The 27,683-nt window shown below is 42.5% G+C and overlaps 1 protein-coding gene across 3 annotated transcripts in view; it reads left to right on the top strand.

The window, feature by feature from the left end:
- The window catches only part of tns1a (tensin 1a), a 78,861-nt gene that overhangs the window by 13,039 nt on the left and 38,139 nt on the right, over positions 1-27,683 (top strand). For 2 of the 3 annotated variants that reach the window (XM_070930877.1, XM_070930876.1), the window contains exons 1-3: positions 16,891-17,080; positions 25,484-25,522; positions 27,410-27,451. Coding sequence is in view for 1 of the 3 variants with exons in the window: in XM_070930875.1 (XP_070786976.1) it covers positions 5,939-6,053; positions 9,566-9,603; positions 25,484-25,522; positions 27,410-27,451 (234 nt within the window). In the remaining 2 variants the exon portion in view is untranslated. Of the gene's footprint in view, positions 1-5,938; positions 6,054-9,565; positions 9,604-16,890; positions 17,081-25,483; positions 25,523-27,409; positions 27,452-27,683 lie in introns of those variants that run through there. The other variant, XM_070930875.1, reaches the window with a different exon arrangement.

The following is a 27,683-nucleotide window of genomic DNA, read 5'->3' as shown; positions in this document are numbered from 1 at the left end:
ACACAGCAAAACGCCAGACTCAAAGTAAAAAACATCTACTTTTAGTGTCTAAAGGGCTGTATTTATTTCACTATTGTTCCTTGGAGACAGTTATTGCACATTGGGGGACACTCTGACTGAGCGATTAATGGACTACAGGTTTTGTGTCAAATTAGATCACTCTGCAAAATGATACTGCACATCTTTATTCCAGCATGCCCCCTCTTTGTGTTTCTAAACCATTCTTCCAATTCATGCAGAAAGATTTCCCTCGAACTGAGCTATAAACGGAGCCACATGTGGAGTTTCACATTAGAGGAGGCGTGTTGGCCATGCATATGTGAATGAAGCTGGACGTGGGGAAGTTTGTGTTGATGTATGTGTGTGAGTGTGGTTTTGAGTGTCTGGGCCTTTAGCACCAGATGTAGCAGCTGAAAATGCACCTGGCATAAACAGGAAGTCCAGACTACAAACCTTTACCCTTATATTGAGACATGTGTGGCTCTAGAGGACTTTCGGAGTTTATGGGTCTGATACATATTAGAGAGAGACGTGATGATTATAAAATATGCTCAGTTGTGGTGATCAGAGCAGATTTCGGATATTCAGATATAGAAAAGGGCTGAAAACCATTAAAACTGCGTGTTTCCATTTCCAAGGTTTGGTCTGCAGACAGTTTAGATCTAAGTGAAAACTTGAGCCATGAGCTCATGTCAAATTAACTGTGTTGGTAACAACAACAAGTAAGACATTTATCAAGAAAAGTGCTTCATTTGCATATTTGGTATTTGTATTGCTCCAAAAGTAACAGACAGAAATAATTAATACTGTGATACTTGGATTAGTTTACTGACTACATTTCTAATCCTAATCTCCTCTGTCTTGACACATTTATCTGTATATGTTGTATGTTTTGTGATTGGTTGCATGTGCTTTGTGCTCACGCGTCGTCCCTGTGCAGAAGGAAAAAGCAGTCCCCCCCCCCCCCCCCACACTCCCACCCCTTCACTTCCCTCCTGCTCCCACATCTTGGCTCTAAGTGGGGTCGCGGTTCGAGGTAGCATAGTGATGCTTTTCATTAGCTAAGTGCAACTGGGGGAGAGGAGCACAGAGCCTTGATTTACTGGGCCTGCTGTCTATAAGCCTGGACACACACACACACACACACACACATACGTACATACTCACAGAAACACCTACTCTCCTCTTCCTCCATCCTTGGCTCTTAGACTGTTCACTCTATCCCTCTATCCCCCCTTTTTCTCCCCATCTCCATCCATTTCCCTTCCCCTCTCTTTCTGTCTTTCCCTCTCTGTCTCTCTACATAAATCTCCTTTCCATTTTCTCTCTCTGGCATCTCCTGGGAGTCTCCTCCTAACACGACACAGAGGACAGGCCTTGTGATTTTTCACTTTTCTGTGTTGGCTATTTCGGATGGCTGCTCTCAGATGTGTGTGTGTGTCGAAATCTCTGTTGTTTTACGAGTCAAAAATGCAGCTTTTATTAAAGTGACTCCAAGTTCCCATGGTTGGGATTTTGGCAGCTGTAATTATTTTGAAAAATCATCTTGACTGAACTTGTAAGAAGATTTCAGCATGACAGTTGTCTGGTTTTCTTCATGACAGTCTTTGGTTTTCTTGATTTTGGCGACACCCTTGGTGATACATGGCCATTACTTCGGTGTTTGAACTCCATGTGGGCTCTGGCTCACCATGTTGCATTGATGAAGATACTCAATACAGATTGCATATTTTTACATTTCTTCTCCATGCTCATAGCTACAGATGACTTTATCCCGAATGTTCTTGTCTTGGCTAAACTTTTTCTTGACATGAACGTCAGGAGGAAAGTTGTTTCGTACCAGATAATAAAATCTGTCATGGATGGTTAAGAAACTGCTGGAATTCATTAGTGAATTGGCTTTCTGATTACATGCCTAATTGTGAGCTTTACGAACGTCTTTACTCCCTGAAAAAAAAACATTTAAAAACATGAGACCCAGTGTGTGTGAGCCCATGAAACTCTGAGCGTCATTTCATCGTGGAAGGCACAAACTAAGTATGATCCCTGTTTTTCTCTTTGTTGATTACATGTCCTTTAAGCCGCTGAGGCCCCTTTCCCTCTTCCTCTGTAAAAAAAGTTGAATCCCAGATGCTACATGGCAGCCATCCAAGAACCATTTGCACTCCTGTTGTGCCGATGCTCACTGTGGGCCAGTATGCCAAGGTGTGCACGCATGGTTATTTGTGTGTCTGCAAACTTGTGGCTGTATGTTTTTTTCTCTCCTTTTTTTAAATCCTGCCTCATCCATCATTGTTTGACAGGACACGTTGACCCCAGTTGCCGTGGCAGCCAGGTAACCATGGCTCCTGTCTGTGACACAGCTGGCTGCCTCTGATTGGTTTAGCCGGCGGCTTTCTGCCAGGTCATCTTTAACATCAGGGCTGTAGAGTGGCACCAAGGTGCTTCAACTGCTATTTATAAACCCAGCCAGGCCCACACTGCAAAAGATGTCCATCTTAGCCAGATATTCAGTTAAAGATTTGTCCCAGTTTTTGGACACAAATTTTACTTTTCCACATTATCTGTGTCATTTTTCAGTGAATATCATGAAACAAGACAGACCAAAGCAGGTGATTCAGTTAGTAATAAGACATTTTCAAGAGTAGTGTTCTTGGAAACAAATGATGATTTCTTACTCCACTGGCAGATGCTTCCACTTGTCGAAAGAAAAAATGAAATATTCATGAATGCTAAATTAGATGACTTGCATCGAAAAGTATTGACAGGGACTGTTTGGCAGCAGTAGCTGGTAAAAAGCTTTTAATACGATAGTCAATGGAAAACTGCCAATTTTTCATATTTGGGCAAACATTTTTAACAGTTTCGATGATCAAAAAATTATATTTACGTGTCACATTTCCTGTCATTTTCCATATTATACTGCCTTGTTTGTTTTTGTACAGTATTGCACATTTTAATTTGTCCGTCTCAGCAGTTCTCTGATAATCATGATGGATATCAGTCAGATTACACGCCTTCGCTTTAATGAAACTGGTCTGTCTGTCTGTGTTTAAACCTGAGCTGCTGTTCAATATATCAACCAACTCCTGAAAGAAAAATGTCATTAGCGAGATGGACGGCAGAGTGGCTGTTAATTAAGTCTTTTACAGGAATTATCAGCATGCATGTAGCTAGCATATTGTTTGTTTGAAGCTACCTGTTGTAACACGCTGTGTCTGGCTCTGTGCAGCCAAGGTCAGCCGTGGTTCCTCTCTGGAGCTTATAGCGAGCGTGTCACAGTGTGACAAAAGCCATTAAGATTTAGGGAGATAGGGGAGCGAAAACGCTGAGAAATACACTTTTGTAAAAGCTTTGAGCCAAATTGACTGCGGCACATGGAGAGAAAGAGCGAGAGGAGGGGGGGGGGGGGGGGGGGCTTCAGAAAGCTACCAGAAAATGAGCTCAAAGACAACGAAGCAAAGGATTACACAACTTAGTCTTCATCAGTGAGCCTCATCACACCTGGAGTCCTTTGTAGTAGGAGTAGTTGTGGTTGTAGCAGTAGTGGTAGTAGAGATTACAATTAGTTGTGGTAGCAGAAGAAAGAGGGGCTGTAATTGTAGTCTTGTTATGTTAGTCATTGAAGTCGTAGAAGTTCTGCTCCCAAAGGTTTCACAAAGATTTCCTCCTGCTTTTCTGAAAGAATTGTGATGCAATTTGCAATCTTGTATGTGAGTTTGTTGAATTTACAGATACATGAAGTGAAATCAAAGGTTTGAGTGCAGCTGAGATTTTTTTATTTTTGATATTTTAATATTTTACTCAATTGTCAAAACCCAGTGAGCTACAGATGCTCGTGGAACAGGCTATGTAGGACAGTGGATGAGACCGTGGCTCTCTGTTGATGGTTAAGTTAACCGTAGGTGTCGGTTTAGACATCGCTTTCTGGGTTTTTGATTGATGCAAATTGCTGAGGGTTAGCCTGACAGTAAGCACTGCAGAATATTGACATAGCTGGAAGAAAATTGGCTTGTTGACATTGAGGTTTGAGTCATTCCACTTCAGTTTGTAAACGTGGAGATTATTTTATTTGGGAAGCGTTTACAAGCCTTCGTCCATTTTTAGCTGAAATATTTCAGGGATAATGCGAAATCGTAATCCCTCTCAGATGATTCATGGGGTTGGTTAAATTTGGATTAATTGTTCCTGGAGGAACTCATTCATTCATCCTCTCAAGGTGATAGTTGGAACAAGGTGTCCATAAAATACTGCTTTCTATAGAGAGACTGGGATTTACAGTCCAGCGGAGCCCAACCCGGACCAGCCCAGCTGCACAAATACACAAAGGAAATGACATCATCATTATGAGTCACTGAGGAGGTTGTTCAGACAGAGGGTTGGTGGAAAAAGGGAGCTCAGGAGAGAGAGGAGAGGAGCATAGGGAGACCCAGGAGGGTGTTGGAGGGCGAGCAGCAAGACAGAAACTGACAGAAGAAGAAAAGAGCAGATTTTGCATTCGTTGTCTGTCCGTATTGTTTTTTATTTTTAATGAATTTGACCTTCAGATTGGGATGATAGAATCAAACTAACCCAAACCGCCTTGTACCACAGAATACAACCTGATCAACCTCCCAACCTGACCTGAAACTGTTTCATAAATGACTGAAAAGAAAGAAGAGTTATTTCATGATGCTCTGCCGCATTCAGTGTCAGGTTGAGCTGTTTTAGAGTTAAGGCACCTTCAAAGGGAATCCTAGTGACCCAGTTACAGTATTCTTGGCTGCATTTTGCATGCTCCAGGTTAAACTAATCAAATCAACACTGAGTAATGTGCAGCTGTTTGGAGGGAAAACCAGATTTTAACATCACAATGCTTTGAAAGTGTTGGAAATGTCACGACATGTCAGGAATAAATTAGATAAGGCATGGAGTGGGTTTTTGGGGATCCTCCTTGTTGTTATCCCGCCAATAAGCAACATGCACACATAAACTGCAATCCCACCTTCATCATCATCATCATCATCATCTGTGTTTCGGCTTCTTTGCTTTAAGGGAGACAAAAACCGTGTGCGCTGCTCCTTCATCAGTGCTCTGCTCAGGTTTTGGTGCAGTTTCTAGAGCTGTTGTGTCCTCAGGCTGCTCTGAGAAATGTTCCAGCACCCCGATCACACACACACACACACATGCATACAGTACAGTATGAACTCACACAAGCATATAGACACACATACACAAATGTTCACACACACACACACATGCATACAGTACAGTATGAACTCACACAAGCATATAGACACACATACACAAATGTTCACACACACACAGGCGTACATCATTCCTAGAGTTTTTGAGGTTGTTGGCTGCTGTGAGGCTTTCTCTCTCTCTCTCTCTCTCTCTCTCTCTTCTTCATCATTAATTAGTAATTTAATTAGAGAACTTCAAAGTGAAAACATCCTCTGCTGGTGGGCGGACAGTGTGTGTGTGTGTGTGTGTGTGTGTGTGTGTGTGTGTGTGTGCAACATTGTGACAGTGTGTGGTCATGTGACGTCTTTTCGGTCTAAAGAAAACATATTTTATGGTAGAAAACTTAATGATATAGTAATGTCACATGTTTATTGGCATTTTTGTATAAACCGAGCTCTCATTGCTTTAGATGGGTTTAAGGATGGCTGCAATTAATTTTTTTTGATCAATCAGTTTATCGTTTAGTCTATAAAATGTCAGAAAACAGCAAGGAGCCCAAAGTGGTGTCTGCAAATTGCTGGTTTTGTCCAAAAACAGTCCAAGTCCACAAGTGAACCCGTCAACTGAAACCAAATGCCATCAAAGACTGAGATCAAACCCCCATGTGCAGCCTCAGACAAATATATCTTTGTTGAATACCAAATGTGTTTCTATTGGCCGTGGACCCGCTGGCATCAATTCTGATCTCGCTTCCTTCCTCTTCCTCCCGCAGCCCGACGAGCTGGAGGGCGTCCACACACACACCTTCAAGCTGAAGCCATTCAAGAAGGCCAAGAGCTGTGATATATGCAAGCAGGCCATCACCAAGGAGGGCCTCATCTGCAAAGGTGAGTGTCTGGCATGTTCGACTCTGGACTCTGCTGGGAGTTCAACTTTGAATGTGAGCAGACGGGAGATTAGAACGAGTGATTTGTGGCCAGACAGTGGTCGGTTAAATTCCTGGAACGGATAAGAGAGCGATTCATTCATGATTCCTGATTCCTGTTCAGGATGGCTGGCGGGGCAAACTGAGCTCTGAAACAACCCTTTAGAGGGGCTGCCAAAGGAAATGGGTTCAGTCAGTTTCATCAATAACAATGGTAATCAACTGATTCAAATGTAGTCTATTAAACGTCAGAAAAGAGTAAAGATGTGCTTTACATTTCTTAGAATACAAGGTGAGGTCTTCAGATTGCTGGTTTTGTCCAGCCAACGATATTCAGTTTACAGTGATATCAAATGTTTCTGGCAGCTGCTAGAAACAGAAAGACGTATCATCTCACGTCAGCCGAGGGTTTCTGGGCAGATATCAGCCAATGTTAGTTAAATCACTGTTGAACAATTGATAAAAAACTGCTATGTAGGTTTACGTTTCTTCCTTACGTCTGTCTTTTAGGATGCGCATCTCCCTTGTTTTCTTTGTCTATTTTTGGTCGAGCTGTACTGCATACAGTATGTATGCATGTATGTATGCACGTGTCTGCTGTTTTAGCTTTGGTTTCTTTTCCCCTCTTCCTCCCTCCCTCCCTCCCTCCCTTTAAGCCTCCCCGTCTTCCTCCACAATCCAGTCACATGTTTTCGATTCTAATTTTAGAAGAACTAAAGGTTTTATTGTAACTCCAAGAAAAGTCCAGGAGACATTAACATTAGAGGACTCCCAGGTAGCCTCACATTTTCTTTCTCGTCTCCCTCCCTCCATCTCTCTTACGCACTTCCACTCCCTCTCCCTTTCTTTTTGAACTACAAACACAGCGTCTTTAGCCGAAGCCGAGTTGACAAACACTCAGAAGCCTGGCAGTAGGAGAGCGGGCCTGTATAGGGCTTTGGCTGAGGATTTGCTGTTAAAATTAGCATGGCTGCTGCTGCTGCATTAGCCTAGATAAGAGGGAAAAAAGGGAAAGAGGGGTGAGGGGTGGGGGGGTAGAGCGAGGCAGAATAAAGACAGAGAAATTGGGGTATAGGGGGATTGGGAGATAGACATGGAAAACAAAGGAAAGAGAGTGCAAAGGGGAGCACAGGAGAATTACTTCCCCTTTCATCCCTCTTTTGTTCATTCATCCTCTATGTTAAAATACAGTAGACTGCAATAAGCTTTCCTCGCCTAAGCTTAAAGTCATCCAGCTAAAAGCCCAAAACTGCCTCCCAAAGTCTTACAGCAGCTTTATGTGCGCAAACTTGGTTTAATCAGCAAAAAAAGATCTTTTTGTGCTGTTAAATGCGAGGCTGTCTCTGTGCTGTGCGTTCACAAGCGAAACAAACGGACACACGTTCATCTGAGCATCCTTCCTGCCCTTTACAGTTACCAGGAAGTGTTGCTAGGCGTCCCAGTAAAAAGGCCACATTGCTAGAGGGCTTGTGGCCAAGAGATAAGATGTGACAATAAGACAATGTGCTTCTGAGGATGTACATGCAACTACCTGCAGGGACTGGTTTACTGTTTGTGCCCTTAACCCCTTAAAGGAAATTTGGCAACATTTTGGGAAATACGTGGGGCTATGTGCTGGACCATTTATTGGCAGTTGCCAGGCAACCAGCTAAGCACATAACCACCCAGAAAATGGCAAATGATTGTTTTTTAAACTGCTGGTTTTGTACGAATTAAACAAAAGAGATGTAATGCGTTAATTCATAAGCTTTTAAGGTGCTGGTAGGCAGATTTTGTTACATTCGGACAGAGCCAGGCTAGCTGTTAACCCCTGTTTCCAGTCTTTGTGCTAAGCTAAGCTGAAAAAAACCATTCCTTTAAACCTTCATTACACATTGTGCAGCCAAACATTGCTCAAAACCACAGGAAGTTTCCAAAGAAATTGTTAGTAAATGTACTGATGTGTCACTTTAGCTTTCATCAGCTCGGTGTGTGCAGGTCGAACCTGTCAGAGTTAGCACAGAGCTTTGTTTGCTTCCCTCCGACACACAAAAGTCAAATATATTCTTGTGTGCGTCCTGTCTCTAGTTTCCCTTTGTTCTTCACTGAGGTGAAGCAGTGTGAGGATAGACTTGTACCTCCTGTGGATTAGTGGGACTCATTAACAGTGTATAAAACCACATGGTGATAATGATTCCCCCTGGTGCCTACATGGCTCCAGGATTACAAGATATATTTGCAAAGGACATTTTAAGGAAACTTATAATGAAACATCTGCAGTTATTTGCACAAACAGAGAAGAACCAAAGAATACCACTGTGCTCAAGTCTTTTTAAGAATTCGATACTGCACTTGCACGTCGTATGTGCACAGATGCTTATCAGTTATTTCTTTCTTTACACTGCGAGAAGAACAACGTCTTAGAGCTCTGACCTGTAGAAGTTACAAATACTCCAATCTACACAGTTTTAATGTGTCAACACCCATCAGAGTTACATTTTTACGCTAGTTTGGACAGCTGCCTGTCTAATTGGATGTACAAATATCCACTTAACACTTAACATCTCCAAATAATTACCAATCAGCACTTGACACACAAAATGACCAAGTAATCCATTCATCACCATTACGCAGGTTTACCTTCATCAACCAAAGAGTGTTTGCTGTTTCTCCGTCAGACCACCCAGAGCATTCCTACACCCACACCATCACCGTCACTTCACCTTTGTTTCACTTGTTCTGCTCACACATCAGAAACACACCTACACACTCACACCACCTGGGGACCACCTAGGTTGACAGCGAGACAGCAGGTGTGGGGGTCAAGGGTCGGGCCTGCCCAGACATCAAAACGTGGCCGTTTCATGCCTGGAGGTCGACATACTCTCACTCTGTCTCTGCTTCTCATGGTGACATACATATTTAACTCATCAAATTCATATTTAAACCTTGTTTAGGAAGCATCCAGTCACAGTTTTGCCTCTTTGTTTTTTGCTTCATGTAGCTTCTTATGCCAAGTTTTTACCATTTTAACGCCGAAAGGTTGAAGCTCAAGCATCTGAATGACAGAGAAAAACCTGAAATACAAACAGACAAATGGATGTTTGGATGTTTACGTCATGTGGCCACTTGGGGGCAGCACCACAGCATGTTAGCGTCAGGTTGAGAGCTGACCTTGCTGCAGTTGCAACATTGAGCAAGCAAACACTGTCGTCGTTGAGTAAAAGGCTGAAAACATGATGTTTTCTTAACTCTCTGCTGCGTTGAAGAGCTCTGGTGTCCATACCGGCTGCTCTGAGCTTTATTTTCTGATCTATTTAGAAAGAAACATCCAGGGTTTGCCTGCATGTTCTTTTTTTCTTTCTGAGAACTTTTTTGCAAAATGGATGTTTGCCCTGTCTCATGAATTGATCTCGTGTGGAGATAATGTGTAGAAGTGTGTGTTTTTACTGTCTAGTGACAGCTCTTGACATAACATTGTCTCTTTTCTTTCAGCGTGCCGGTTGTCCTGCCATAAAAAATGTGAAGTGAAGGTAAGACTGAACATCTTTTACTCCTTATTATTAGTGAGTTATTACTTGATATCACTATTTATGCACACCCACATGCCAACCAGTGCCCATTAACACTCTCACGCATGCAATACAAAGCACATATACGTATATTGTACACATTCTGACACACATTTTAACATACTGTAAAGGCACATACTGTAGATATAAAGACCTTGATCAATGGTATATATTTTGTTTACTATTTATTGTTATTGTTGTTACATAAAAAGTAGGATTTTAAAGCATATTCATATTTTTGTCTAGAAACATTCATATATGGTCACAGATGTTAAGCTGAGACTGTTTACAGGCAGATTCAGACTAAACTAAACATTGAACCAGGCCCAACTTTTGCCACAACTCAATGTTACGTCATCCAACAAAGCATTGCATTGGCCAGTTAAATACTTGAAAGCACTCGATTACTTTGTAACTTGAATGGCGTAAGGTTCAGTCACGTTACATTTCTGTCTCATGACTAGAATTGTTTCTGCTTCCTCGCATCAAATCACATCGTCCTCTTCTTCCTCTACACGGTCACACTCACCACATTTGATCCCAATCTGCATTGGAAAAGGGAAGAATGCATGGGGAGAGTAAATGAAAAGGAAGGAAGGGGGAAATGAATGACGGAGAGAAGGGAGGGAAAGGGCGGAGGGGAAGAGCGTAACAAGGCTATTCTTAGTGGTTTTAGTTGTGACTGGTGGGGAGAAATGGTGAAACGTCTCTCTTCTCTTTTCCTTTCCTCTCATCTCCAGTCTACCCTGATTCTTACCTCCTCTCCCCTTCCCCCCAAAAACATCCCCAAAACCATCGCTCTAACCAAATATTACTATAGGAACAAAAGCTGTGTGTTCCCAAAACATCCGAGGAAAAATCTCCCGAATACCTCTAAAACCAGGCAAAGCCATTTGTGGTGGCAATTGGGGGAATAATCAGGATAGCCGGAGTCATGAGTCATTCATTCTGGTGGTGACAGACATTGGACAGGAAATGTTTTGCAGGAAGAGGAGCAAGAGGTGTGCTTGTGTCTGAGAAGAGAGTATGGTGAGAAGAAATGATGGTGTGGAAAGCAGAAGAAGGAATTGAATTTGGTGAATTTGGTTACAAATTACAGCTTTGGCACAGTTTTCCTAATCCTTATTTGCTAATGTGCTAATCCCTAAATTGGTTTACTCGGGACCAAACATTTATGTTGGCTTCATCCAGTGAAATGACCCTTGAATAAAAATAAACAGGACACAACATTGCAGAGGCACGCTCATTGTTTCAGGCCGTAAAAGTACGGGAAAGTAAAGTCTTTGTGTAAATACGAGTGTGGATTTAGGCAGACGGCGATGCTTTCTTCAGCTGACTCCACGCTGACCTTGGACAGTAAATTTGTCATGAAGCACAATGAGGTGGTCGCCAGCGGTTTGCAGTTCACCAGACGTGAAGATAACTACTGCGCTGCATTGATTTCGTTTTATGTGTTTATTATTTCAAGCTGCCGCAACTTCCCTTTTTATGCTGTATTGTAACCAGGACATTAAAAGACAGTTGTTTTAATGTTTTAATGGAAGTGTTATTATGTTTTATGCAGCATCTCTGTGTTTTTATGGCATTTTAATGGGGCCCATTCTGATTTTAATGAGGGTGTGATGAAGGTAAATGTTTTTAACATATGATAGGAGACAATATATGTGTAATTTACTATACCCACTATCACTTTATGAATTTAATTTGTTTATATTTTTGACTATGTTTCACATAATTAAGTCGTTTTATTGCAGTTCAGGATGTACAAAAGCAATGTAAAGTGATTGAAGAGGTCAGAATTTGTGATGTGATAAACACTTTATTTAGATGGTTTGAAATTGGAAAAGTTTTTATAATAATAATATATAAAGTTAATGTCTGGGAGAATCAGGGTCATAGCTGCCATTGAACACAATGAGGTCATGTTTTGTTTGTGAGAATATTGGAGAGATAAAACCTGACAAAAATACTATTGAACATTTAAATTAATGTATAAACGTTCACTGGGGGAATTTGGACTCCTCGCTACAGGGTACAATTTAAACTTATCAAGTGTCTGTAACAACACTGACATTAAGGGAGAAGCTTTAGTCTGAGATCTGATATCGAACTTTACAGAAACAGTTAAGAGTCTTCTGCATAAAGCATAAATTTACTGACCTCTGTTGGTGACCACAGAAATTGCAACAACATGAAAATGTCTCTGACATCAATAAATATCTAGTATATAACGCTGTATATCACCCTGCTAAATATTATAATAAAACAGCTACTTTTTCATTCGCTTGATTACTTTGAGGTCATAAATGTCTTGCGACCGGTTGCTCCAAATGGAGGACAATAATTTGACTTATTGCACCTTTAAAGTCCATAAAACAATTTGCCATGTTTCCCTTTCTCAGCCTCCTAATGCTAAACTTCTGTAACCACATGCGGTTCGATCATTAACTTTCGAAGCTTATGAAAATGTCTGTGCAGAACATCCAAAAGACAGATGTCCGCTAATGTGCCTTGATGAAGAGCGGCTAATCGTCTCTGGCGACCCTTCATTTTCTGTTCATTCCTTTGCGTCCAACCGCAGCCATCTCTGTGTGGACGCCTGTTATTGGAGCCCCAAGGACGTTCAAGCTCGGCGACAGATGCGTTCGTGTCCCGCAGCGTGTAGGAGACAGACTCGGTGACCTCGGTGCAGTTGTTGTGGTTGTCTATGGTGAGGTGGAGGCTTGTCGGGACAGGGGGTGCTGAGGCTGGGATGCTGCCCGAAATCTGTCCGGACACCCAAGTTGTGGGTTGGAGACAGAGGCTCTCTGTCCTCATACCTGACTCAAGCTGTGGGTTCTCTGGGGGTTTTGAGTTATGTTGGGAAATTTTGGTCTAATAAATTAGATGAACAAGAGAATTTAAAGCAGAAACCGATCTTTTTGAGCCACTAGTGTTTAAATTCAAACGTTCCCCAGTCCAGCAGCTTTAAGGGCGTAGGCTATCTTTAGACTGTATATAAACGTGGTTAATTTTTAATTACTCTTTAAGTAATTTAAAGTTATCTCCATATGTAATATGCTTAAATGATGACCATGTATTGCATACTGTGGATTAACAGTAGAGCATTTATATTCATGTAATCTTTGCCTCGACCTTATGCAAGAAATTTGCCTGATTTGTCTCTGGCCTTGTTGCGGAGGTCCTGCAGGTAAATTGTTACAAGATGTTTCTCAACATACAGTGCAGCTCTTTATGAGGAACTACACAGCAGTGTGTCAGGACCATGTACAGTGCGGATGCATGTGAGCGTTGTATGTGTCAACTGCTGTTTCCTACTGTTTTACGGGTTAACTCATTCATGGTCACGTGGAGATCAACACACTCCACTGCCTGGATTCAGGGTTCGATTTGGCACCACTGCAACAAAAATATGCAAACAGATCCACCCAATAGCATACCGTCAGTATGCGTGTGTGCAAGCATGTGTGTTTTCTTGATTTGACTGGATAGCGTCTGTACACTCTCTGTTCTCTTTCACCCTCCATGGAAACAAGCCCTCATTATTCCTTATGATTTATCCCTGCCATGTCTTGGAGGAGCCTCCTGGAATGCCGCTGCAGTGGTTTGTGCTGTTCGATGGGCTGGCGGGTTGGAAGACACAGGCGAGGTTTGGCAGGGACCGGTATAGGCCAGAGAGGAATGATGGGAAGGGGTTGGACAAGGCGAGCGAGAGCGCAAGAAGTTTGAATACTCCTCATGTAAACAACAATGCTGGAGAGTGCTTTTGTCTTGCCTTGGCTTCGTTTTATAAAATGCTGTTTACATTTTAAAAAAATTACAATGCGGTCCTGTCTGACACGCCATATGTGACGCTGCTGCAATTCTACCTCAGCCACAACACAACTTTGTTTGGAAAACTTTTGAGTACGACTAAAACATGCCATGCAAGACCAGTTTTACTTCCAATAATAACAGTAAAGGTCAGCGGGCAAAGCCTGGACCAGGCAGGGAATTGCTGACATTTAACCCAGCTTCTTCTCTGAGTTTGGGGACCATTTGTAACTGCTAGCACCCCTCCACAGCACTCAGTGTTTGCTCGGCAATTAAATCTCACGACTTGTTTACTTATCGCTGCTGTCAGCTGGAGCCAAACAAAGTGCTCTCGTAATCAGGCTTTTCCACTTCCTGTATTTGTAGATGTTCACAGATCCTGGAGCAGCACCAGGGGGGAAACAGGACGGCTAGCAAGTGAGTCACGGTTGCAGTCCAAGAATAAAATAGGTTATGAGATACAGTAAAAACCAAAGGACACATTTATACTTCGCAGTTCGTCGGGTAGAGGCTTCTTCTTTGAGTGTAATACTTTTACATCTCTTATGCATTGTTCATAGTTATAGTAGTTCATAGTAGCACCTCATTATCTATCTTAAAAATGAAAAGAAAATCCCTAAAAGTGTTGATGTTTTCCAAGACTCTTCTGTATGCAGGTTTTTCCCAAACCTGTTTAAAGCCCCGAGCTAAGACAGGACATCCTCGTCTTAAAACTGTTAAGGTTGTGAAGCAGATCTGGAAACTCAGTCACATGCTGAATTTCTATTTTTAGAAGATTCAATAGTTCCTTTGTCATGCAAAAGAAAATCCAGGGGATATTATTGCTGTGAGGAGACTCAGACGGCCTGTTTCATCTCTAGTGGCCCAAAATCCCTCTCTGTCAGGCTGAGCTCACTCGATGCTTACATAACACGAGCACTGATGTGCAAGAAAGCATTTTAGCAAAAGGAAGGATGCTCTGTCAGACTTCATACTGATACAGGGTCTGTACCTGTAACAGCATACTTTGACTGTTACAAAGCGACTTGAAAGCAGACTCTCAGTCAATTAATGCACATTCCAAACTCGACTAAGCCTGACTTGAACTCAGCTGCTCCAGTGCAGAATGTGGAGGTCAAGTGTTTTGAGGGGTTTTATCCTACCATTTTAATCCACATCCTCACATGTGTGGATGTGTGAAAACTGGGAGAGGCCTTTAATTAGACCTCTGGCAAATGACACGCTCCATAAAATGCCAGAACCCAGAAGCTCTTTAATATTTCAGGAGGCACGGTTGCAACCCCATTTTACCACCTACTGTAAAACTCGGGACTATTCGTGTAACTCAGCGTGTGTGAGTTTGCGTGGACATAAAAAGTGTTGATTGATAGTAGAAAGAGACGTGAAACCAAACACAACAAAGAGGATGTCAGCAGAAGGCTAACTACTTTTAAGTCAAATTTAAATCAGATTGCATGTTTTTTTCCTCCTACAACAAGATTTCTCTGCGTAGAGCCAATAAAATAATTTCATTTCAAACTATATTTGCATGAAACAGAGTCACTGTGTGTAAGCATGGAAACAAGTCTCGTCCTGCACCTCAGGTTGCTGAATGAGCTACCAAACAAACATCCACCAGGGGAAAATACAATGCTAACATCAGTTTGCATATAGCTAGATAGCTTATTAGCTCGTTAGGACTTTTTAAATAGCTTAAAAATGTAACTGCAAATGTCATCATCAGACAGTTAACAAAACACTATCCTTGGCTTGTAAGCTTCTGTTTTGTTTTTTTTATTTTAAATTGTTATAATTTGGGTGATTTTATGTCTTTATTCTGTAGCGATAGTGGACAGATGTCAGGAAACGTGGGCCAGAGAGATGCAACAAAGGCCGGACTCTAGCATCTCAAACACTAAGCAAGGGGGATGTCCCTGGTGTCCTGCTGCCAATCAAACATATGCACCGGCCCGCTCAGAGGCCTGTAAGCTAAAGGAGCATTTGTCATACATTTAAAAACTTTAAATTCACTTTTGCCCCTGAACAGACCCACATGACTCCCTCTCAGTGGCGTTGTGGAGGCTTTTTTTCCTTCTAAGGTTCTCCTGTTTTATCTGCTTTATCTTCCAAAGGGAGAAAGTGCGTGGAGCAAGACCAAAAACAAGACGTGCATAGAAGCAGGGATGAGGAGCGTTCAAGAATGTTGGCATGGAAAAGAGAGTAACTATCCAAGCATGAAAGTGAAAAAGGTAGAGCAGGAGGTTGAGGGAGAGAGAAAATGATGAGACACACACATGCAGACACACACACATTCACGACAGCCAAGCCTCCTCATTCCTCAGCAGCCCTTCACAGAGGCAAGTCTGTTTCCCCGGCGCAAACACGTCACATCAAAGAGCCATCACAGCACGTCTCCATAGCGACGCCCTTCAGCGCTATGGATGCAGCGCAGTAGTCGGGAGATAGCGCTGGCAGACAAACGGTACGGGCGGCCTAATAACCGAGTGCTAGCAGATGACTGATGGCCCAATTTACCCATAGTCCTCGTCTGGAGGTCAAGAGCTAAGTTCACCACGAGTGTTTAAAACCCAGCAGGAGACGGGCAAATATTTTCTTCCCAAGTAAGTTTAGAAAAGAGGGATCTTGGGGTAGCTGGCCTGACCCCAGGTTTTCAGTCTGGAGTAAATGTGCGTCCTTATAGATAGTAGCTGTCAGCAGGTAAAAACACAGCTGTTCAACTTTTCTCCAACTCTGAAATGAATTGTTTTCGATTAGCTCATAAAATTTGACAATAAATGCTTTAGAAAAAAGCTGCCTAAGAGGATTTTGTGTTATCCTGCACTGCTTGAATCATATATTATTCTTATTTTTAAGCACTTTCTTAAAACAGTACACTCAGAATACTTGGTATTCTTGGTATACAAAATGAATATATAATCATAGTAAATGCTACATATACATGTTAAAATAAAGTAGTAAAAAAGTGCTAAAAATATATATATATATTATTCTATATAATAAATAATAGAGATTTTTTGCTGTGCAGAAACAAGAACAGAGAAGTTAGTCTTTCTCTCTCCTCCCTCTCACTCTCTGTCAAGCATGTGTCAACAGCTACAGCGAGGACTATGAGGGAAAGGAGGGAGGAGGAAGAGAGAGAGAGGGAAATAGACAGACAGAGCGGGGTTAGCAGAGGGAGGGATACAGAGGGATACAGTTACTGTCTGCCCCCGGACGGCTTTTGCTCTCTCGTTTTGGGTACCGGAATCATAAGGAGCCCCAAGCCACTTTCTTGGCCTTATATAGCGTGTTTCAAAATTTCTTGGCAGTTGACAGGAGGAACCAAAGCCAGCAGAATAAAGAGAGTATCCTGGTCCAGTCCAGAGGCTGCACAGACATCCACATGCGCGCACACATTCACACAGAATCGAGTTCAGTAGCTCTCTGGCACACGTTTGGGATTACTGCTGTTGTTTTGAGCGAGAGGGGCGGAGGAGGAGGAGGAAAGTGTCTGTATTTGGTACTCCCTCTCTTGCCCTCTTTCTCTCCTGGAGGGGGGTCTGAAGGCAGGGAGAATGCAGAGGTAGAAACAAGGCAGAGGGGGAGAGAAGAGAGAGCGTGAGAAAAACGTGGCACCGGTGTGCAGGTAAGACATCAGGAAGTGAAGATTTACAGATGCGTAGAGAGTTTTTCCATCTGTAGTTTAGCATGTTGGCATGTTGAGTACGTTTTCTGAATTTCTTTGCATTCTGTCATGGCTTAAATGTGTCTTCAGAAAGAGGAGCTCAAGCTGAATTTTGAGTGTTTTTAGGCTGTTGGAGCATGAAATAACAAAAAGGGACTTTTGGATGTCAGTTCGGCTGAAAATGCTTTACTCTGCATGCTTTGCATGTAGGCTAGTCAGCCACACGCTCATGGGAAAGTTGCTCCCATGGGAACGGGACAGACAGCTCATTTGAGTTGCTGTTTGAGGCTCGGGAGCCTTTCATGGCCCGGCGAGTAGTGATTTGTGGCGGCAGAGTCGCAGAGAGACCGGGAGCAACTGGTCAACACAGCAGGCAAACACGTGTTTTCTCTCTCAGCGCAACCTGCATCTGCTTTGGCATTACAAGAGATAAAGTCGAGCAGCTGGTCAAGTAGCCTGTTTGCAGGAAATGTCTTTTTCTTTCTTTTCTCTTTGATGTTTTTCTTTTCTTTCTTGCCTTTTTCTCACACTTTTTCTTTCTGACACCGTTTAGAGAGAGGATGCAGACTGATGAGAGCAATCATTCACCTTTGACCTTGAGCCAACACAAGGATGGCAGTTAAACATGAAATGGTCAAGAGGTCGCAAGGCTTGTATGTCCTGTCTTTCACTAAAGAGTCAACAGAAAGGAATGCAGTTTTATTACAGGGCCAAAATTAAACACTTTCGTTTTTACTACGATGCATTTTTCTTGAGCACTTTTTGAATTCCATTTGAAGACGTTACATAACCTTGAACCTTATGCTCTTGCCCTGGCATCACACTTCTCAAACTGGTCATAAGTCTCAAGGGGAAATGCTCTGCCACTTTCTCCACCTTGCCCAGAAACCCTCTTAAACTGCCAAAAGAGCCCTAACTCATGTCTCCCTCGTGTCTCATAACATGAAGATGTTCTCAAAGAGTGATGCTTATGGAACGACTGCTGTCCCTGTAGATCAATTCCTCTTGAACTATATGTCTGATCCGTCTGTCTCTCCCATGCCTTAATAACATGCCTAGTTTCCCCTGGGCCAGTTCATCTTTTGACACATCAGAGGAGTGAAACCTTCGCCAACTTAAGAGTAACGTTGAGGAGAAAATACCATAAATCGCAGAAAATCATCTTGAAAGGTTCAAAGTAGATGAAATACCTCTTACATGTTTGTAAAGATATAAAGTTTGTTTTCCTATGTTGTTTTTCAGATTGAATTTTAAGATAGGCTTCATGAGAAGAGCACACAAACAGAAAGTCCGACTGGTAAACTGTGAAAACTACAAGATCCTCCAGCTGCGTCAGCTCCAAAGTATGTGCCGGGAAGTGTTATAAAAGCAGTAGTGACCAGGGAGGATGGCATTTAACTTGCAACCACACAAGAGGCCAAGGCTGAATTAGTAGAGGCCCGGCCTACCCACTAACTTATTTCTGTCAATAAGTGACAGGCTGGCAAGGAAAAATAAAGAGCAAGTTGAGATTAAAAGGAAATTTCAATACAAACTAACACAAACAATCTGTTTTCAGATTTACACTTGCAAGAAAAGTGCAGACACAAGCATAAATTGAGGTTTTCATAAAAGTAATTGCAGCAGAAGAGCTTTTCACGAATCCTTTTGAGCATCTTGTGTTCTAGTAAACCTATATTTTATTGCACTTTTTCTGTGCGTATACCATTGATTTTGGCTTGGCGTCGTTTCTTTATTCTCGCTTCGCTGTGCTATTAGTGGTCGAATGAGAGAAATCTTCCTGTAGCCACCCCTAATTAAACAGGAACTGATAGGCGAAGGCTGTCCGGAACAGACCCATCAGCACGGTCCAACATCGGCTCCATCCAGTAATGATGAAAACATGCTTGTTTTCAACTTCCATAGAAGCCTGGCCTTTGATGTCTTACAACAACAAAAAAATCACATTTTTATTGCAAACTGTTTCCCACGAGTGGAAACTCAAGATCTTGCAAATCAGGTGAGCTTTGGTTTAAATGTGCGCCAAATGTTAAACCTCTCCCACGATTGAAACCCCGATTAAATGACCTAACATTTATGATATGCGGTCATGCCCCCCTTGCAAAACTCCAAAGCGGGCTTTCAGATTTGGAGGTTTTCAACCTGTGTCCAATGTGAGCCGCAATTGCACATCTGATATTCATCATTTCCTTGTTTAATGGGTTATTTTGTCGTCTGTAGCTCGCAGTGATTTGGTTGTAACCATACAAGGGGTGAAGCAGCCAAGCCAGAGCCCACTCACCATTCACTGTGGCTTGACCATGATCAAATAGCTGCTTCCTCAGTGATCCATGGTCTTTGGCCTCTTGCGCATCCACTTGATGAAGTTCCTTTGGGCCTCAAACCCAACATCGGTATGTTGGTTTCGAGGTGAAATAATGTCAGTGCCTTTGTTGGACACAAATCTGAGCTCACTGGCAATCAAAATAGTTGAAATAAGAAGGCAATCCACTATGATGAATTTCATTGTAAATAATCTCCTGTATGTTGTGGTATATTTTGTCTGAACCATTTAGGGCAGAAGCAAATGCTTGTGCCTTTCGGCCGATTTTTGTGCTTATTTATGGTGTGTTAACCATGTGGTAGTGATTTTGTCCTCATGTGAAAAAATATATCCCCTTCTTGTGTTATCCACAAGATTTAGGTCGTGGATTCTTCACTGGGAACTTGTTGCTTGGTATATTTCATATTGCAGAGAAAGCTCCCAAAGACCTTCAAAGGTTTTTTTTTCATCTAGTCACGGTCTTGTCATTTGTTCGACCATCGTAGGATGGTTTTCATGCTGTGGGAAGACCTTGTTTGTGTTGCGCTACCGGGTGTTGATGGACAGCAGTGGAAACAGCTGGTGGGTAGTGTGTTCTACTTAACAAAAACAATTATTTAGACTTCATGTGTATACACCGGCCCTTTTCCATCCTGTTTGGGTCCAAAGCCTCTGAAGTAGCGGTTGGACCTTTACGGGCCAGCCCAGACTGAAAGGCATGTTTCACAGTGTTCGGCTCCAAATTTAGATATCCACCAAACAGCTTAGACCCTTGACAAAATACATGTTTACAGAGTGGATTTTCTGTTTTAAAGGTTATTGAATGATGAGCTTGAGAGAATTGACTCTCTTATAAATGATAGATAGCATTTTAGTGGTAAAACGTTCCCACGCAGTGTTCTTCTTTGGCAGCTTTCTGCGTGAGTCATTATTCTACTACAACTTGATTTAACTCTCTTTAAATTCTACATCAGGTATTATTTAACCATTGACGGCATCACTCGACACTGCCAGCACACTCTTGCCAGCAACATACTGCCACCCAGTCGAACATGGCGCGTTACACACTTGACATTATGTCAAAATGTCAAAGCAGGAAAGGAACACGCTCTCCACCATCACAGCGCTCGGCGGATTTATTAGCTCTCCAAGTAAAACAGAAACCCAGCCGATGTATAAATCCCTCCAAAGGGGCTGTTTGAGCTTCAGTCCTTATTTGGCCCCCGTTTGGAAAGTGAAGAATTTACTTTCTCAGGCAAACTGCCATCAGCGCGGCAGTGGCTCTTGTGTGGGCAGGAGGAGTGCTTGAGGAATTTTGAGTGTGGTTGGACCAATGGCAGGCTTATTTATTGGAGCCAATGAGATGATTTATGCACAGTGGCAAACACATGCTTTCTCCCATCAGTTAGGCTGAAGTAGATCAACTAAGATCAGATTGAGTATTGCTAAGTGAGAGGGGGAAAAGTGCAAAAATCTGTAGAAATACTGCAGCTTTCCCAAGTTGGTCCTCTAACAACAATCTTTACTCTTTCACTACGTTTATCTCATCTGCACGAATGTGAGATTTCATACCTTTTTTATGTGGCATGTGTTATGCAAAGAAAGAATGCAAAGGTTGCCGAGCAAGCCAGTCTTATTCTTCCTTGCTTATCAAAGGATGCTTGTTCCAGCCTGTTTGAAGTGTGTGAGAGTGAAGAGAAAACAGTTCATCACTATCCTGCTTGAACTGCACAGCGTTTACTCGTTATACAATGATTCAACTCAGTGGACCGGGCTCGAGAGTCATGCTTTGATATTCTGCACTCTCCATTTCCATATAAACCCACTTGAGTACTTGAGCAGCACTTTTGCTGAAGTCATTAAAGCTCTCGCTGATCCACACTCTCATTGTGAAGGGGGGAGGATCAAGGAAGCAGAGAGAAGCTCCGTGAAGCTGTCGAGACTCACCTGAGACATTTGACCTTTGCTGCGGGTAATTCAACAACGTCCCGCCTCAGCTCACCTCTGTTTGCCCCCTAATGAGGCCTCTCGGCTGGGTTGAGATTGCGGAGGGGCCCCCCGGTGGCTCGCTTGACTCCTTGTTCTAGTTCAGTGGCTTCCCAGACGCCCCTCGTGACTCGATGAGATTATAAGCTCCCTGTTTTAAAAGCCTAAACCTACTTTGACTCTCTTTCTCTTGATGTCGGGGAGTTTTCTTTGTGGTCTGCTGGTCACTTTGCTTGGAAGTGATTGGGGAGACTCAGTCAGAGGTTCAAAGAAACGTTCATAATTCACTTTATTTTAAGTGGAATCAGGACAAAATCAAGCTCTCATTAGTGCTCATGAGCACAACAACTTACGGTAGACTTCAGGTGAAGAAAATGAATCCAAAAAGACGGCATTTCTGGTGATTCCTGAGACAAACAAATAGAAGATAGCGTGGTTCATCGTTTAAAATCTTCAGTTGCAAGGAATTTCACAGCTATGGTACACATGCTGAAGAAAAGATGCACAGATAAAGATAGATCTAGCAGACAAACTATCTCACTATTGAGCAATAATTCAAAAATAACTGAACCGGATCCTTTTACAGATTTTGAGATGGCACAGATGCAGTTGCATAAATAATCACGGATGGATGAAGTTCAGGTGTTAGCCTGGCCCGATGCTGAAGCGTGTGGCAGGGCCTCTCGGAGATTCCTACACTTTTATCCGTCTGAGCTGGTAAAAACCACGTGAAGCCTGTATTAGTCTGGCTTCCAGCTGCTCCCACCATATATGGATGAAGTCAGGGGAGCTGTTGGTCTCTCGCTCAGTTGCATGGCGATGTGGTGAGGATTTTAAGTTACACTGAGAACACGGTGTTTGAAGGAATTTAAGATTGTGTGATTATTAAGTCGGCGTCTGTATTTTCTCTCTGGCTGTCTACTGTCATGATTGTCTCACTAAATCTGTGATATGATAAGAATATTTTCAAGCGTTGTTCATGTCTGATTCAACAGATATGTTCCGAAAGAAATCAGGATTCATATCTGACCAATAGTCTGGTTTCTCAGGATGTAAACACACAGTAGCTACTGAAACTCTCTTCACTATACCTTTCTGACCTTTAGATCAATACTGGAGGGAGTCATCATCGGGACATTTGCAGGCGTATGCTACAGTACAGCACACAGAACAGCACCTCCTGTCAGCTGTAAATAAATGCAGAGGCTCCTGCTACGAGGCCCCGGGGCCACTGTGACAGCCAACACTGATATATGAATGTCAGCCACGGCCTCGGGTAGTGTAGGCACAGTAAAGAGCAAGCATGAGCCGACTCGCTTCTGGCTCCTGGTACCAACGACTTCATCCTCCGTTGGCCTCTGAGAAGCTCCAGTCGAGTAGTCGGGTGTTAGCTGCCTTGCTAAAGGGCACTTCTATAGTAGCTGTTGAGAAAGTGAAATGTTTCATGGGTGTTCGTTTCATTAGTTTCGTTGGGGCAAAATGATCCAACTTACAAAATGCAGCCTCCAAAATGACCATATTGTTAAATCCGCACCTCTCTGACACAGCATTTTCTCTTCCTTATTTTCACCTTAATCCACTTCTCCGTAACACCTGCAGCAGCAACAGTGTCACTCATTCACTTTATTAACCCGGAGGTTCAAAATGATGACCTCCAGGTTGTGTTTTTCAAAAGGAATGGCTACTCTCGCATGCATGCACTTAACAAGGACAAGGTCTGGCTGAAATTTGCTTCTTTAGTGGCATTTTTCTGAACGCTGCCTTGAGGGGGATTTTTTCACTGAATGGCTCATTTGGCTGATTTTAAGATGCACATCATATTGCAATGAGCATGTGCACATCAGGAGCAGAAGCTACATGGTAACATATCGAGGTGCCAGTAATGCAACATAGAGATTAACCTGTGGGCTCAGTGCACTCTTGGTCAGCTTCTTCATGTTTTTGGTGGAGCACATTACCATATCAGCAGTGACTGGTGGACTGATGCCATCACATTGCATATCAGCATGCGCTGGGTGGGATCTGTTCTGCTGCGATCTTATCCAACTACTGTATTCTGATACGCCTGATGATAGCATTACAAAGTCAATGAGTCTTTTGTTTTCCCAGAGCAAACTAATTACAGCGGCTTCCTTCCTGCCTGCGTCTGTTATCTGCTGATAGCGCGCTCTCATCTCACCGCTCGTAAACACCCGTCAACTCACGACACGTTGCGATACTGGGCACTGCACGCACTCGTTTAGCCGTGCACACGTATGCGACCATGAACCCCCACATGCATGTTAATCTGTACACACAAGAGTAAATACAGTCTGATGGAAGTCACAGAGAGGGCCTGTTTACGCATCCTAATCAGTGATTTGTGGTGCAGAGGGTAACACAGACTATTAGGAGCCACACTTGCCTGTCGTGGATATTATGGGCACGCTGTTTTGAGAACCAAAGTGGCCTGTGATGCCCTAACTGCTATTTTAAGATGCTACATGTAGCATTGCAACATCAGGAAATCAATACGGCGCTAATTTTGAGGTGATAGTATAATTAGGGGACAAGTGATACTGTTGCTGGGAGGTCTTTCAACAGGTACCGGCCCTCCTCTCTGCATTTTATAGTACTGGTGTGCCACCCAGCCGCATTTGTTGGGAAACCTACTGTTGTTTTTAGTGAAAGAAACATGTTGTTGCACAGTGCAAAGTGGTCGCAGGATGCTGTTTCACAAGACAAAAGGAGCTGAAGCTTTCAGTTTCTCTTACGGTTGCAGAATGATTGCATTGCAAAGAGGGAGGAGGATGGTAAAAAAAAAAACTGCTTCACTACAGCACCTTTACTACTCATTTATAAACACCCAGCTAAACATAATAATATAAAAAGTCACTATATGGCATTTTATCAGTGAGCAGTAATTAAACAGCTGTGAGTCATTATCACCTCATGGAGCATCTGAAATGTTATTACATCTGCAGGTTGACTGCAATAAAGAGCCACTGGCAGTCCCAGTCGTGGTCCAATAAACAATAAAAACAATATTCAAAGTGCTGTTTGCAGGATCGTGGGCAATGAAGTTACAGCCAGGTGACAAACTAGAGCTTTAACGATTAGTTGATTGGATCGGTTAGTCATTTCTTGGTTCCAGCTTCTCAAATGACAGAATTTGCTGCTTTTCTTTGTCTTATATGATAGTAAACTGAATATCTTGTTGGTCAGACACTTGAATGTTTGACTTTTTCAGCAACCAGCAGATTGATAATGAAAATAATTGTTAGTTGCAGCCTGAAAAGAAGCAAACTAAAAACCCAATATATCCTCACCAAAACCAGCCAATCCACCTTAAAGTTGCAAACTGCAATAAAGATCAACTACAGCAGACTCGGTGACATAATAAAGATATAAAAACTTGTTCAGCAGAGAAATGTTGCTGCTGTCAGGTGGAAGACTGACTAGACTGCTATGATCGGTCAGTGTCCAGTGTGTAATCTGCCATGTCCCACGGCCAAGTCACAGCAAGAATTTCTGACTCTATGATCGCCTCATCTGACACAGTGACCATCTGGAAAGGCAAAAACATTGTGTAGTTTGATCCCGGCATATGTGTTGTCTGGTCCGACATGTGTTCAAGGTGCGTGGAGAGTCACGGAGCAGGTCAGGGCAGCAGCAGGGTCCTAGTGCCCTCCGCTGCAAGGATACAGGTGAAACTGCTTTAGACATGTTTTCTCAGACAGACTGATCAACAAAAAACATCATGCAATGCGAATTATAAAGTCATCGTGTAATGCTTCAACCTATGTGTGAACTGACTCTAATTCAATGTTGAATTGTTTTCTGACATTTACAGGAAGCATTCTGTCTCAATGTGATTTCAGTGCCAAATGCCTGTAATGGCCCCGACATGTTTCCCACACAGAGAAACAGGCAAAAGAGCCCTTTTTTTTGAGGCAGTGGTTATTTCTGTACTGTTGAGGGCGAGTTGGGGATACTCAGGCATTCAGGGGGAAACATTCAGAGATGTCTCTCCCTCCCTGCTTTGACAAAAATAACTGTTTCCTTCACTCATGATTTCTCTGTTTCTCCCTTTACAGGTCACCACGTCATGTCAAACAACCACCAACTATGAGCTGGTGAGTCTAACGTGTGCATTTGTGTGTGTGTGCAGCATGTGTGTGTGTTTGTGCACAAATGAGACCATCACGGAAACTCTTAAGGATCCCGATGACCTCTGAAATCCCCTTCGTAATGCAATGATCCGTCTTGGGATTGTGGCAGAGCCACACACAGTGAGGTTGTTTGTGGAGGTCAAAGGTCAGACGCTATAACCATAAGAGCTTCCTCCCTTGCCGCTAAAGAAACTTAAACAAGACACCCTCTGCGTCCTGTTTCCAGCTGTAGAGGTGATAAGAATTTGATGGTAAGGATGCAAGCAGTTTCTGTGAGGTTATAAAAACGTTTTGCATCAGTTTTTGTATTTTGGGACTTTTTTTGCCTTTATTTGAGAGTAACATGGGCTGTAAATGACATGCAATAAAGGACCCCAGCTGGATTTGAACTGGTCACACTGCAATTAAGTAGTATGCATCTTACATACCGAGGCCACATTAACATATTAACCCATCTAAATCTAAAACCCAAACCACACTAACCAAGAAAAAGACAAAAGTATCCAAATACTTTATCTTAAATCGCTGATTTGCTGTGACACTTTCAGGATGCTATTTAAAAGCTACACTGAGTAGCAGAGGACAGATACTGAGCTCCCGTTTCCTCTAGGGGTTGCTCCTTTACAAGGCAAAATGTGATTTATGCACTGCAACACGGAGGCTTGAGTCATTTTCACTTTAATGAGCCTGAAATGGGAGTTTTCATTCACCTCCATAAAGAATGCACGCTCAGCAAATGGTGGGCCGTGATTAGAAAAGCAGCAGGAATAGCAATTTGATCATTCTCCTGATTCCTACTCAATATAAAGTCAAATAAAAAGTGGCGCAGTGAGTCCTGTTTTATATTTTCAAGATTAACATCCAATGATGTGACCAAATTAGGAACATTCCAAGCTACAGTAACTATTTTCACTTATTTACTTTGGACGCTGGCCTTTTTAAATGACTGCAGCAGCTTGTTAAACAGTCCCCGGCTTTGTTTATAGAGCTTCACATCAGCCTAAGACGCTGTACTTAACTCAGTTAAGAGATTTTCCTTAACACATGGATCACTGTCAAGCTGTGTGTGTGTGTGTGTGTGTGTGTGTGTGTGTGTGTGTGTGGACAGGCAAACACACTTTCTCTCTGTCACGTACTTTCTTTCCCTACCTCACATACTGTCTCCGTTTCTCCATCCCTGCCTCTTAGTTTTTTATTTTCTTACTTTTACATATTGATCATTTGGCCTGTCCCTCTAAGAAACTCAGCAGTTGCATTTTTCTTTTTATAACCAGCACCGAAACTAAAAGCCATTTTGACCATTTCCCCCCTGGAAAATGATCAAAAATCAACCTTTAAGCCAAAAACGTAACGTTTTTACACTCCAAATAATAGTGAAAGTCAACTCTGGTTGAAAAACATTCCCTACATTTAGTTTGAGAGTCCACACAGTAGCTTGTCTCTTACTTTTGTTGAAAGACATTCCCTAATATTTGCTTCTTCTTTTATATTTTATTTGTACACACCTGTGTTTGAAAGAGTTTTTGAGAACCGTAATGGTCCTCATAGTCCAGTTAAGTTGAGCCAGTCTAGGAAGAGGACTCAAAGCATCAGGAGGGTGAGAGTCATAGTGAGGATGTATGTACGTCAGGCAAAGTGTGAATAGATCAAAGAGTGTTTTCTTCAAGGTTAATAGAATGACTGTGTGTCTGGTGTATCGCCGACAGCCAGACAGGGAGAGAGACAAGTCTATAAAAGATGTAGTCTCTCCACCGTCTCTCTCTCTTTCTCATCCTTTCACCATGTTGTTTCTTCCTCGCTGTGAAAGAAACAATGACTAACCCGCTGACTCTGTGTCGCTTCTCTCTCCAGCCTCCCACTCCTCAGCTGCCATTAAAGCATGTAGAAACACCGGTAAGTAACACCTCTTCTTTATTAGTGTTAATGCCAACGAGACATGCTTTAAACGCTGTTCATTCAGAAATGCTCTTATTGTTATGCAGCAAAGTGCTGGAATAGCAATCCTTATGTATGCTATATGGACAAATGTGTGTGGACACCCTTGTACACATACATTTATGTAGTTTTGGTCTGGGGCTGTTCTTCATGGTTTGGGCCAGACCCCTTAATTATATTAATACCATTT

The sequence above is a fragment of the Enoplosus armatus genome, chromosome 24 (assembly GCF_043641665.1).
Source record: "Enoplosus armatus isolate fEnoArm2 chromosome 24, fEnoArm2.hap1, whole genome shotgun sequence".
Lineage (NCBI taxonomy): Eukaryota > Metazoa > Chordata > Actinopteri > Centrarchiformes > Enoplosidae > Enoplosus > Enoplosus armatus.
Note: the sequence above shows the minus strand (reverse complement) of the source record. Positions and strands in the feature narration are given on the sequence as shown.